We start from the raw sequence: 12,759 nt of genomic DNA, 5'->3' as shown, positions 1-12,759 counted from the left end.
CCTTATCCTACTTGCCTTGCAAAAACTTCCCTTTGCAAATAAATAACCTACATGAATGCAAAATTCGTCTATTTTATTTTCTTCCTCAGTCATATTTCGTTTTCGGTCTGAACAATGCCATATTATTATGGGTTTAACCTTTCCCTTTTTTATGGCTTCCCATTTGCACTTGACCTTCATGTCTGGGACATGCTGAGACTTTTTCCGTTTGCGTTTCTTTTTTGCGCAAACGTAGAAATAAACAAAAAATCTGTACAGCATTTAATTAAATTTCCCGGCTAACTCGCAGCAGGAAATGAAATTCTTATGTGCCATTTGGCCAGTTAGAAATTCGGACTTTTGGCTTTGCTCCTGGGACAATCCCGGAAAATCCAGCCAAAGGGTATTTTCTCCCTGGATTTGAGCTGTGTGCATTTATTTATACCATTTCCAAAGAACACAATTCAATAAGAGCCAGTTTTGCCCAGCATGCTTTCCTCTTTATTTACCTTTTCAATGCAATTTCATAAATAGAAATGTTCCCCAACACCCCCAATCCCCACATCCTCCCGTGTATGTGTATATATGGGATGTTCCTTCCTGTAAACGAAGCTCTGTGAATAGAACGAGAAGGATCGTAATTGCCGACACAATGGACAGATTATACGGGAAGATATATACATGTGTGTGTTGTTTGGTGAGTAAGGATGTGGATTGTGGATGCAACAAATTGAATTGAAAGACAAGCCAGCTGAATGGCAACTCGAAATGAATGAAAACTCATATGGCACACACAATAAAGTTAATCTGCATGTGTCTCTGCTCTACAACAAACATCAACAAGTCATAGATATGTTCTAGAAATGAAAAGTAATGACAACAATACCATTTATTAGCGTTCAAGGACATTTTCGCTGGAAAGTCTGGGAAATTGCCAGCGCATTGTTTACATTTCACTCACTTCCAGCGAGAAAACTGCTAACTGGTTGTTAAATACTTTATTCTGCTGCCACCGCAATAACCAGCAAATTAAAAGTAAATTTACGTAATGTGTTGCATCAATAAAAAGTTGGCGAAAACTGCTGTGGTCGCATTAAGAATGAATTGCACACATGGGAAAAATCGAATTTAATTGTTTGCACTTCAATTAGTGGGTGTAATAAGTGCACTTGATGAAAGTACATCAAGTATTGATGGTTTGATTGCTAAATTTTTAATGTGTCTCTGATTGGACCATTTAAAAGTTAACAGCTTGCTATTATCGTTAGAAGTAACTAAGTTAATTAAATGGTGAGAGAAATTTATTAAGGAAAACATTTATTTTATTAAACTTGTCATGTTGTCTCTGTTTAATTAAAAGGAAATAATGATTTTGAAATAAATAATACCATTGAATTTCATCAACAAATGCAATTCCGTTTGACATTTTAATTTTATTCTTTTTAGTATTTTACAAATTAAACAGGGAAAAAGCTGAGGGGATAAAAATTCAATTTAAAGAGAGAACAAACGAAAAATAGCAAATATATATATTTATTTTATTTAATTATTAATTTGCTGAAAATGTGTTTGTATCTCTTTTATAAATTGAATTAAGTGGAATAATTAAATAAAATAGTGATGAATAGTTCTCAAATTTTCCATGTTCATTTCTGTAATAAATACACAACAAACATGTTGAAGGCAACAATTGCTTGGCAACCGGAGGCAAAATCACTTGCAGGATACTTTATGTTTCAGTTTTTGACTGCTGGCGGCGACAAGGACTTTTATCCACACGCTCTACTGACTGACTCCGGCTCATTTAATATGCTCATTTTATTATTTATACCTCGTAAAACCTTTTTAGTCCCCCTGCCGGCTGAGCATTTCATATTATGTTCGGAGCTGGTGACAACTCGTAAAGACAATTATCGCTCCCTATGTCTTTCTGTGTGCGAAATAAAACAATTAATTTATATGATGGGGGACTGACATGTTTTCCTGGGGTTGGAGAAGAAGCCCAGCATTGTCAGCACGTGTGTGTCCTGTCAACGAATGCCATTGGCAAAAGGAAACTCGAAGTTGAGCCGGATTTTCCATGGACTTAAAACAAAATAGGACACAGATTACGGTCCAAATCGATTGATTGGAAAAATGTAAACAAAAGATGAGGGTAAACTTAAACCTTTTCAAAGGAAACAAGAAATATGGAATATGGAAATTAAATAAATCCTTAACTATAAGAAAACCCTGCTTTGTATTAACTTAAAATTATGGGGTTTTAACAAGCATAAGTCCCTTAAATTTAATGTTTTCCTTTTTTCAGATCATTACATTTGAATATGGGAAAAGCGGCCAACAAAAATACCTTGGCATACAAAGAAGGCGGAGTTTAATTTACTGTAAAACATTTTTTTCTCTCAAAGGAATATATATTTTTTTAAGGCTTCCACGGGTATTTTGTGTATTGCGCTCCGCAAAAAAAAAAAAACGGGGGGCAAAAGTGGGCAAGTACGCACAGCAGCACATAGTTTTAATTTCCCAGCACAGGGAGCCGCTTTTTGTATGCTGGATGGGCAGATTTTCAATATGGATAAAGGCTCCCCCCCATACATACTATATATGGTATGTACATATAAACAAAAATTCGTGACCGGTCGGCAGATGTCCCTACGCGCGAGCACTTAACTGACATGTCCTCCTGAGTCTCCGGTGTCCCGAAATTGGGAAAAATACACTTAGGAAAATAAAAATAACTTAAGAAATTTATATTCCAGAATATATTACTACACATACAATTTTAGTATTTTAAAATTGATAAAAAAAAAACAGTTTCTTTTTTCTGTAACACCAAAAAGGAACCAAATTTTATAACGTTCCAAAAAATTAAAAAGAAAGTATGCCTATGCAACATTTCATTTACTCACTTCAAGTCACCATGAAATGGTATTCCTAAGTTCTATTAAACATTAATTTAACCCCAGTCAAAATGTTTAAAATTCATTACTGAATTTTCTAGAATCAAATTAAATCAAATTAAATTTACATAGTTTCTTATTTTAATAACGATAAATTTCTCTCAATGCACAACAAAAAACCCGGATGCTTATTCTCGGAAATCTCTTTTGCGAACTTTTTTACGAGTTGGCCAAAACGATGCCGGCATTTGGCTTATGCGAGCTCGCGACGAGGCTCCCAATAAAAAGTGTCATAAATATAACATTACAGAAATCATATAAAACCCCGGCTAGGACCCAGGATCTGCATGGGCATTAGCATTAGCATTTCACTTACGGGTGCCATCGAACCGTGTGGCGATTGTGTCCAGGAATGTGTTCTGGGGCGCTAGCAGCCCCTTGCGGGCTGGCATGGGAATGGTGGGGCCGGTGCGCCTCTTGAAGCGCGGCTTAGGGCGTGGCAACGCTGCAAGTAGAAGGGGGAAAATCCCATTAATATTATTGACAATTTTCATTTTTTTTGTAATATTATATTCCGGAAATGGGGACTTTAAGCGGCTTTTCTAAATTAAGCTGTAAGTATATAAGCAATCTCTTGTATCTTTCACAAAACAAATTTATTATGTGAAAAGGAAACGGGATTAAATATCTGCTTAAAAGTATATTAGATATATGAAATAAGATTAATATTCTGTGTTTTAAAAGCTGTGTTGTGTTGAAGCTGTTTAATTTTAATCCAGTCAGACAGGATCAACAATTAATAGCTTGTTTTTGTACAGTCAAAGTTTGAAATATTGAACCCAAAGTTGATGCAATGTTTTAAATTATATAATTATAAAAATTAAACTAAGTTAAGCACATTGATTTCAAATTTGAAGTTGTATATTTTTTTAAAAATAAGTAAAACACGTTTCTTTAAGTATATGATATTATTGTAATATACAAGGGTGGTCAAAAGTATTTTCACAAAAAAAAAGTTAAATATATTCATAATTTGAACTTACATCTTGTTAACTTTGGCATCAATGGAAAGGTAATTTAGATGCCGTTTGAATGATACAATACATTTCTTAACACATTCAGTACTTATTGAAAAGGACGAATTTGTGTGAAAATGTCCTTTTTGAATTTTTTTCCTCGACTTGAAAACTTAAATTTTTTGATGCAAAAAGTTTCTTCCAACAAAAATAATAGTAACTGCAAAAAGAATTTTTCAAAAATCATTTTGCTTATATTTTTTATGATTTTTTAAAGGTGACATTGTCGGAAAAAATTTGTATGAAAAAGAGAAAAATATGGCTAAAATGCATGTTTCTAAGCATTTTCAAAAAATCATAAAAAATACAAGCAAAATGATTTTTGAAAAATTCTTTTTGCAGTTACTATTATTTTTGTTTGAAGAAACTTTTTGCATCAAAAAATTTAAGTTTTCAAGTCGAGAAAAAAAGTTCAAAAAGGACATTTTCACACAAATTCGTCCTTTTCAATAAGTACTGAATGTGTTAAGAAATGTATTGTATCATTCAAACGGCATTTAAATTACCTTTCCATTGATGCCAAAGTTAACAAGATGTAAGTTCAAATTATGAATATATTTAACTTTTTTTTTGTGAAAATACTTTTGACCACCCTTGTATATATTTTCCTGTTGGTTTATATAAACCTAATTTTTATACCATATCAACATTTTTAATTAAGCTGAAGTTTAACAAAAAAAATGCACGTTAGAGAACCATCACTGTTTTTATTTTAATTGGCTTTTTTCGATTTATACCCATTGCATTGTGTGCTCTTCGACGGGGTTCCATTTGTTTTTGTTATGGGAGCCAACAGCGCATTGATATGAAAATATTTGTATGCCAACACTTTTTCATTCAGCTGGCGGAACAATGAAAACTGAACTTAAATGGAAAACATAGTGAATCCATTTAACACAATCGCTGGCCGGACGACCCGGCCAAATCGGTGTGCCGAGGTGTGTACATCGAAATCAACTGTTTTTTGCCGTTGGTAATTTGTTTTTGCCTGCAGGTGCTGCTCGCATTAATTTCCACCAACAATTTGAGCGGTCAAATGGCAGCAACAAATAACCGCAACCGCAACAGTGACAGCTGTTGCTCTTTCACGAGGCAAAACTGGCAAAAAGTCGAGTGCTGATAAGAGTTCGACGTCACTGGCGGTATGTTAACATTAGAAACAAGAAAGAACGCTATAGTCGAGTGCCTCGACTATCAGATACCCGTTACTCAGCTAAAGGGATCAAAGGGAAATGAAAATAAGCAAGCAGCAAAGCAAGACTGAAATGCGCCACCTACCGGCGGTAGACAGATTTAAGCGTTATGGGCGTTAGGGTGGGCGTGGCAAATTTTTTTTTGGGTCAATCGATAGGTATTGACGAGACCTATACAGTTCAGTTAAAATTTTGTATCTAGCATGAAAATTGTGGGCGCCACAGGCTTGGGCGGTTTGTGGGCGTTAGAGTGGGCGTGGCATATTCGCGTATCAAAATAGCGCTGCGTACAAAGCTACGGAATCTAAATCTGAAATCCTGATTCTCTATCTTTGATAGTTTCCGAGATATCTACGTTCATATTTACGATTTTTTGAAATTTGGGAGCGGTTTGTGGGCGATAAAGTGGGCGTGGCAAACTTTTTTTTAGGTCAATCGGTAGGTATTAATGAGAACAATACATTTCAGTTAAAATGTTTGTTCTAGCATCAAAACTGTAGGAGCCACAGTTTTGGGCGGTTTGTGGGCGTAAAAGTGGGCGTGGCACTCTACTGAAACAAACTTGCGCTGCGTAAGAAGCTCAGGAATCTGCACGCCAAATCTCAATAGCCTTGTTCTCATAGTTTCCAAGATCTCAGCGTTCATCCGGACAGACGGACAGACGGACAGACGGACAGACGGACAGACGGACAGACGGACATGGCTAGATCGACTCGGCTAGTGATCCTGATCAAGAATATATATACTTTATGGGGTCGGAAACGCTTCCTTCTGCCTGTTACATACTTTCCGACGAATCTAGTATACCCTTTTACTCTACGAGTAACGGGTATAAAAACCGGCGGTTAAGCCTAGCAGATATCAGGAGTTTTTATATTGTTATTTTATATTTTCTTTATATACATATGTGAGACTATTATTTTTAAGCTGATTAAAAATGTTGATATCAAATATGATGGTTTATCTCCCTTTTTTAAAAGTACACTGGTCGGCATAAGTATTTGGAATCATTTTGCTTATATTTTTTTTATGATTTTTGAAGGTCACAATGTCAGAAAAAATTTGTATGAAAAAAAGAAACATTTTCAAAAAAATCATAAAAAATATAAGCAACACGATTTTTGAAAAATTCTTTTTGCAGTTACTATTATTTTTTTTTAAGAAACTTTTTGCATCATAAAATTTAGGGTTTCAAGGCGAGGAAAAAAGTTTAAAAAGTTGATGTTACACAAATTCGTCCTTTTCAATAACTACTGAATGGGTCAAGAAATGTATTGTGTCATTCAAACGGCATTTAAGTTACCTTTCCACTGATGCCACAGTTTATAAGAAGTAATTTCAAATTATGAGTATATTTAACTTTTGTTTTGACAAAATACTTATGCCAACTAGTGTAATGCCAACATGATAAATATTTTAAAGCTTAGGTAAAATTAAGGATATTTATTTTTTAGAGCCTTAAGCTCATCAAGATTTTTGGTGTTCCCTTGACACCAATTTTTCCCAAGTGACATCAACTGAATGAGGTTATCCCTAGTCATCTAATATTTATATTTGTTTTTTATTTAAAAATAAATATATATGTTTTTTACAAAATTTTAAGTAAGAATGTCTCCGAAAATTGTTTTAGTTGTTTATTTAATAGGTATATTCCTTAAACACCCAATAATTATGTTCACCAAATACCAAAAATTGTATGACAAAATACCCATTCTGGCACACCCCAAAACAAGTTAATTATTCTGTGAATCCCTGGGCTTGATAACACGCCAAAAGCACTGATAAGGTTAAACCTTCAGTTCAGCCTGGAGGCCTTTACCTTGTGGTAGTATTGGGGTTAGCTATCCAATGCAATTCTGATTAATAAACCATTAGAGAGGCCGAAACCACACAACCACCCGCTGAGAGGGCGGGAAATGCAAGTTGCCATACGGGCTGTACCGCAGAGTTTTCATTTCCAACATTTCCGGCGAACAGCAGGTGGCAGGCAGCATATGATTTCTCCAATCTGGTAAACCCCGACATATGTATATATACACAAGCGCACACACACAAACATGCGGTGGCATCTGCAACTGTTTGCGTGAGTGTGTGTGCAATTTCCGCTTCCGCCTTATTCCACATGATTAGGCTGATGATACTTGGGTTTTCCTCTTCACTTTCACCCTTCCTCACAGCACCAGGTTTTCCTTTTGCGAAAAAAAAGGGAAATGATTTCGTTCTCTAACGTTGCGTCGTGGTAAAAGTTATTTTTCCATGAAATAATCAATGCAAGTGTTGGTTTTGGGTAGCAAAAATCAAAACTCAAAGTACATTTCCAATTTCATAAAAGTGCATAGCGTGTTTTCATTCATCCAAAGAGTATTCAACAGGAAAATAACCTTGTACATGTGGTATTTGCATCCATGTGGTATTTGCAACAAAAAAACAAAAACGGAGCGAAAAGCTGACTGAGGAAAAAATAGTTTTTTTTTGTAATATTTATTTTGTATCATTGAAGTGCAGATAGCAATTATAAATTTGCGTGTTACTTTTTACCTTGCTCATTTTGTTTTTTACGGAAGTGATACAGAAAATGCAGATAAGCACAAAAAACTTTAATAACAAAACAATTATATAAATGTTTTTAAAGGGGATAAGCTTTTATTGCCAAAAGGTTAAAAATGTATAAATATTATTTGAAGTAACCAAAGGATACACTTTACCTTTTGACAAGGATATTCTTCAAAGAATTTTTTCTATTTCAGAACTAAAATATCAAGCCCTTCACCTGCTTTCACAATAAATTAAGTAGACCAAATAAACAGACTTTACAAAGAAAGGCAAAAATTCGTTCGATGGAAAAGCTTGTTATCTCAAACAGGCAGACATGTTTGAAAATTCCACGAAAAAAGGTTTTAATAAATGGGCAATTTCCTGGCCACCTTGCAGATATGTGAATAGAGCATCCTGGCCGAAAGGAAATTATCTCTAGAGAAGATTAACAACAAGAAAATAAATGCAAACACCCCCGGGATCCGGCACATCTGGGAGTTTCCTCACGCCAAAGGTCCGGCGTTCATTTAAGCAAATTTGGCTCATTCGGAAGCACAGAGCTACCTAATAACCACGTTAAGACGAAATCGCCTTGTAAGAGGGCGAAACGAGTTTGGAATTTTTAATTCCGCCTTTGCCGCATGTGTTGTTTTCTCTTTTTTTGGAAACAGAGCTGCGGACTCCGGGAAAAGCGGCACGTGCCCCACAAAAAAAGGAGCGAGATATAGCGGCTGTCTGGGAGGGAAATGGGAAAACACGAAAAGCGAAAATATGCTTTTCTCTGGCCAGCCCCACACACAAACACTTCGCTGACCGACCAGCAAGGGAAAGAGGCAATGGAACTCAGAAGGAAACTCAATTGCCTCAATTTTATTCATCCCATTTACCACCTGCCCACATGAGTTACACGAAAAAACCACTGTGGGATAAGCCGAAATGGAATATTGACAATTATACCATCCTAACAATTAATTTAGGCTCACAAATAAGTTAGGAAAACCATTAAAGAGACAATCTATATTTGACTAACATATTTAAATTTATAAGAAACATTTTAAATAATTTACATAAATTTTAAACAAACTCTTTATTCTCTTTTTAATTAAGAAATGTATTGTAAGGATTACAAAATAAAAGAATGCAACATACCCAAAATAATATTCGGCCTGAACTTTAAGAGTTTGAAACCTGCTTTAATTTTGTGCTCACTGTCACTGGAAAAAATTGTCTTGAAGAAAAGATATATTTCGAATTAAGAAAAAAAAAATTTACTCCAAGTTTTTAAAATTCAGAATAAATATTTTTTGAATTTACTGCTATTTCAAAAAATTTTCTTAAGAAGCAGATACTTTTCTAAATTTACAGCAAAAATCTAGGATGTCTTCAAATTTTTAAAATTCATACCGAATATTTTTTGAATAAATTGGCATAGCTTTAGATAACATAGATAACAATTCCCGATCAATATATTTTGCAAAACTATCTTATTCAAAGAACATTTTCAAAGTGCATTTTGAAAAAGTAACAATTATTACTAAGTGTTTTTGTGCAGTGTACTACACCGATTAGTCCTCGCCAGCACCGGTTTTGTGGCTCTTTCGGCGCTGCACCCTGCTCTGGATGAATCCGCGGATCAGCTTGTGTTGATTCACCACCAGATCGAACCAGAGATTCATGTCCGACTCAAAATTGAAGGCCGGCATGGCGGCCATATCCGAACGGAATCCGCGGATATAGTAGGTCACATCCTTGGGCCAAGGACATCGCTTGGGTATATTACTAAAGCGATCCATGTGCTGACGGCCTAGTTGGATAAAGGAGATCTGGTTTTTGTTCGACAGCAAACTACATCCATCGATTCCAGAGAGATTGAACAAAGTGAAATCGCCGCCGAAGCGTCGGGGTAAAACAATTCGCATATTGACAAAAAACCTGGTCACGGGCTTTTGAAATTGCAATTCGATGTTGAAGGAGGGCCTTTTCACACTCTTACTCAAACCACATTTCAGGTTTGATAACATCTTCTCAGGATCCTCGCTGAAGCAAGTGCAATTCGTAAATACCATATCAAAGTTGGACTGAAAATATGAACTTTAAAAACTCTCTTTCAGCGGTTTTTTACCCAATATATCACCTTTGCATTGGTATTATAAACACTGGCAAGAATAAACACAATTATCACAGAGCATTTGCAATACATAATGTTGCAGCCAGAGCTCACGAACTCAGATTAAAATATTATTTGCCATGGTTAATTACCAGCTGCTCGTTTGTACAGGTTGTAATCCATTTGACTAATTACTCTCATTTATAATAAGCTCTTTTTTCAGGTAGAAGCGTTAATTGACAAGAAGATTACGGGTGATTACGGAGGAATGCCATTAATAATCCTATAATAAAACTAAACCATTAGTAATTTAAACTAAATTCAACTTAAGTTTAGAAGGCATTTTAAGAGCTTACTGGTTTCCGAGAATTCTATTATAAATGTTGTTGATTCAAGCCTGATTTTGGTTTGACTCAAACAATTAAGATCCAAAGACATCTTGTCTTGGCATATATACATTTAGTGTTTATTGTTTGTTAACTCATTGTTTTAGACAAGCAAATGAGCTTGTTCAGCTCAATAAACGCATCCAATCAGGTGTATTTAACTCTGGATTTAGACCACAATCATAACAATGATGATTATTATTCCAGCATTAGTCACGCATCAGCAGATAATGGTTTTGAATTTCCAATTTAGGCGATGCATTTGGGCCCTAACTTCAGTTGAAATGCATAATTGAAGTGGTTTTGTTCGGAAATCACGGATGAAGGACATGAAACCGAAGACTTTCGACGTGTGGGTAGTCATTTTCCTCTGCCTGCTGCCTAATTGGAAATTCGAGGCGGAGGCCAAGGTGCGTATGAGTGATGTACGGGCTGAAATTAATCACTACTAAATTCGGTTTGAATTTCTCAGAATAATTTCGAGATGCTAACGGATAATTTTACATGCAGCAGCGAGGATGTGAACTCAAGGATTCTTAAGGAGTTTCGTTGCGGCATAAGTAAAAGTGCCAAACGTCGCACTTGGCATATGGAATTTAAGCTCAAGCAACCAGTTGCCGAATATGACTTCTTCATGAAAATCGTCATGCCCCGGAGGAGTCCTATGAAGGACTTTGTCCTACTTAATTTGACCACCGATGGCTGCCAGTTTTTGGCCAATCGCAATCAAATGCCCCTCTTGCGTTTGGGCCGGAATGTCATGGAGCACTTCAGCAACTTTCCCAAGCAGTGTCCTTTCAAGGCCAAAACTACCTACTACATCAGAGGGTTCCGGCTGGATTTGAATCTCCTGCCCGCCGTTGACATGGAGACCCCTGTTTACACCGAGCTCAGTTATCGGAGCAAACATCATGGTCTCACTTGGATCAGCGGTTTTCTAGAGGCACGTGTTCAACGGATGAATGAGAAAAAACGCCCCAAGTAGCAAAAAGTTATAGAGCTTATTAAAAACGGGAAAAATAAAATCGTTTAACCATCCTGGTAACCATCGCAACTTCGTGACCTCTTAAAAAATCACAACATCCAAATACCTAAGAGGCTGTTTATGCATATTTTTGAATAATTTAAAGAAAATACCATCAACATGGTATATTAAACCTTTAAAAATATAATGCAACAAAAGCTCTTCAAGTTTTTCTTAGATTTTACAGCCTGAATATTAGAAAAAATTTTCTTATTTTTCTGCTCTAATTTCTTAAGTGAAAGAACCTCCTTCAAGGGCACAATAAATAAGTGTGCGTATGACAAATCTGCAGAGGTGAGCATATGGCCACCGAGTTAATATTGCAGAAAATCATCTGCCACTCGTCCAAGCATCCGTCTCTTTCACTCAGCTTGTCTCCCGTCTCTTTCTCAGTCCGCTTTTTCCTTGACAGTTCAACCAGATGATGTTGGTCCTGTTGTTACAGTTGCCGTTGCTACCTCTCCATTCACGGCAATTCTTTCCATGTCATTCCACAAATGTTGTTCAATTACCTGCGCTCAGACAGAGACTGCCAGATGGAGTACACTGAGAGAAATATTTAAGCATTTTACAATACAAACAAAATTCCAAAATATATTTTAATTTGTGAACAGCAGACTCTTCTTGGGTTCCTTAATAACAAACTTATTCTAAACAAAAAATTTAAAACCCACTTTCATAAAACATAATTATAAATTCATTATTAAGTGTATGTTTTATCAAAATATGATATTTATGATTGACAATAATTATATTTCATTAAAGTCAGCTTGAAATTGAATGTAAGGTATTCTTTTTGGCAAGATAAATCAAGATATTTTTTTAAAAAATGAAGGCAACAGACTCCAAAAAAAACAAGGAAAATAAATTTAAAATATATAATAACTAGAACTAAAACAGTTTAGTCTTAATAGGAACTGGAGTTGAACAGTTTTTCATTCGAAAAAATATATGTTCTCTACAAATTCAAAAGGTTGTATATGTATCAACACTCGAATTTCCATTACTCTTATTACACCAATTAAATTCAATTATAATTCTATATAACAAATCTCAATAAATTCCCATGTTTTAATGGGGATTGTAGAATTTTTACGTTCGCACTATTAGTTCCCTTTTCTCCCAGTGCATGTACAGAAACATTGTGGCGGCAACTGGTTGAGTATGTTTGTATTGGAGTTTGTTCGACTGGCATTCGGCGCGACACAAGCTCAACCAGCTGCCGCAATTTGGCATTTGACAGATGACGAGGCGGTGGGAAACTAATAACCCAACTTCCCCCTTCCCCTGACCAACCCCCAACCCCCTCCCCCTCACGGACCATACCTGTCTGGGCCAAAAGCGAAATGAAGTGGGAAATGTGACAATGTCGTCAGTTGATGATTTGTTACAGTTACCTAGTGGAACAGTAACAGTTGCCGGTAAATGTAACTGAATGGACTTCCGACGGGCCATGTGTTGCATTTGCCACAGAGTAAGGAAAAATTCGCTATCAGGGATTGTCATCAGCAAAAAAGCCTCTCTGGGACAAATGACAAAGTTAGGGGGCCTGCCACTAA

General features: G+C 35.9%; 3 protein-coding genes across 9 annotated transcripts in view; 1 reads left to right on the top strand and 2 right to left on the bottom strand.

The window, feature by feature from the left end:
* LOC119549162 (potassium voltage-gated channel subfamily H member 8) overlaps nucleotides 1–12,759 on the bottom strand; it is a 68,106-nt gene that overhangs the window by 31,146 nt on the left and 24,201 nt on the right. For 4 of the 7 annotated variants that reach the window (XM_037856952.1, XM_037856954.1, XM_037856955.1 and 1 more), the window contains one exon: nucleotides 3,256–3,384. In XM_037856952.1, coding sequence (XP_037712880.1) covers nucleotides 3,256–3,331 — 76 coding nt within the window. In that variant the 5' untranslated portion in view covers nucleotides 3,332–3,384. Of the gene's footprint in view, nucleotides 1–3,255; nucleotides 3,385–4,692; nucleotides 4,867–12,759 lie in introns of those variants that run through there. The other 3 variants (XM_037856949.1, XM_037856950.1, XM_037856951.1) reach the window with 1 other exon arrangement.
* On the bottom strand, nucleotides 9,249–9,749 carry LOC119549860. The gene has a single exon (XM_037858156.1). It carries the CDS (start codon nucleotides 9,747–9,749, stop codon nucleotides 9,249–9,251), a length of 501 nt encoding a protein of 166 aa, XP_037714084.1.
* Nucleotides 10,497–11,161, top strand: LOC119549859. The gene is made up of 2 exons (XM_037858155.1): nucleotides 10,497–10,586; nucleotides 10,649–11,161. The coding sequence occupies exons 1-2, from the start codon at nucleotides 10,497–10,499 to the stop codon at nucleotides 11,159–11,161; spliced, it is 603 nt and encodes a 200-aa protein (XP_037714083.1).

This window comes from Drosophila subpulchrella, chromosome 2R (assembly GCF_014743375.2).
Source record: "Drosophila subpulchrella strain 33 F10 #4 breed RU33 chromosome 2R, RU_Dsub_v1.1 Primary Assembly, whole genome shotgun sequence".
In the NCBI taxonomy this organism is placed as follows: Eukaryota; Metazoa; Arthropoda; class Insecta; order Diptera; family Drosophilidae; genus Drosophila; species Drosophila subpulchrella.
This window is presented reverse-complemented; position numbering and strand designations above follow the sequence as displayed.

What these genes read in the sequence shown, in the direction of transcription:
- LOC119549860 (XM_037858156.1), bottom strand. Translation starts at nt 9,749, where the DNA reads ATGGTATTTACGAATTGCACTTGCTTCAGCGAGGATCCTGAGAAGATG.
- LOC119549859 (XM_037858155.1), top strand. Translation starts at nt 10,497, where the DNA reads ATGAAGGACATGAAACCGAAGACTTTCGACGTGTGGGTAGTCATTTTC. An exon ending in AATTCGAGGCGGAGGCCAAG is followed by an intron (nt 10,587 to 10,648) that starts GTGCGTATGAGT and finishes TGAATTTCTCAG; the next exon opens with AATAATTTCGAGATGCTAAC.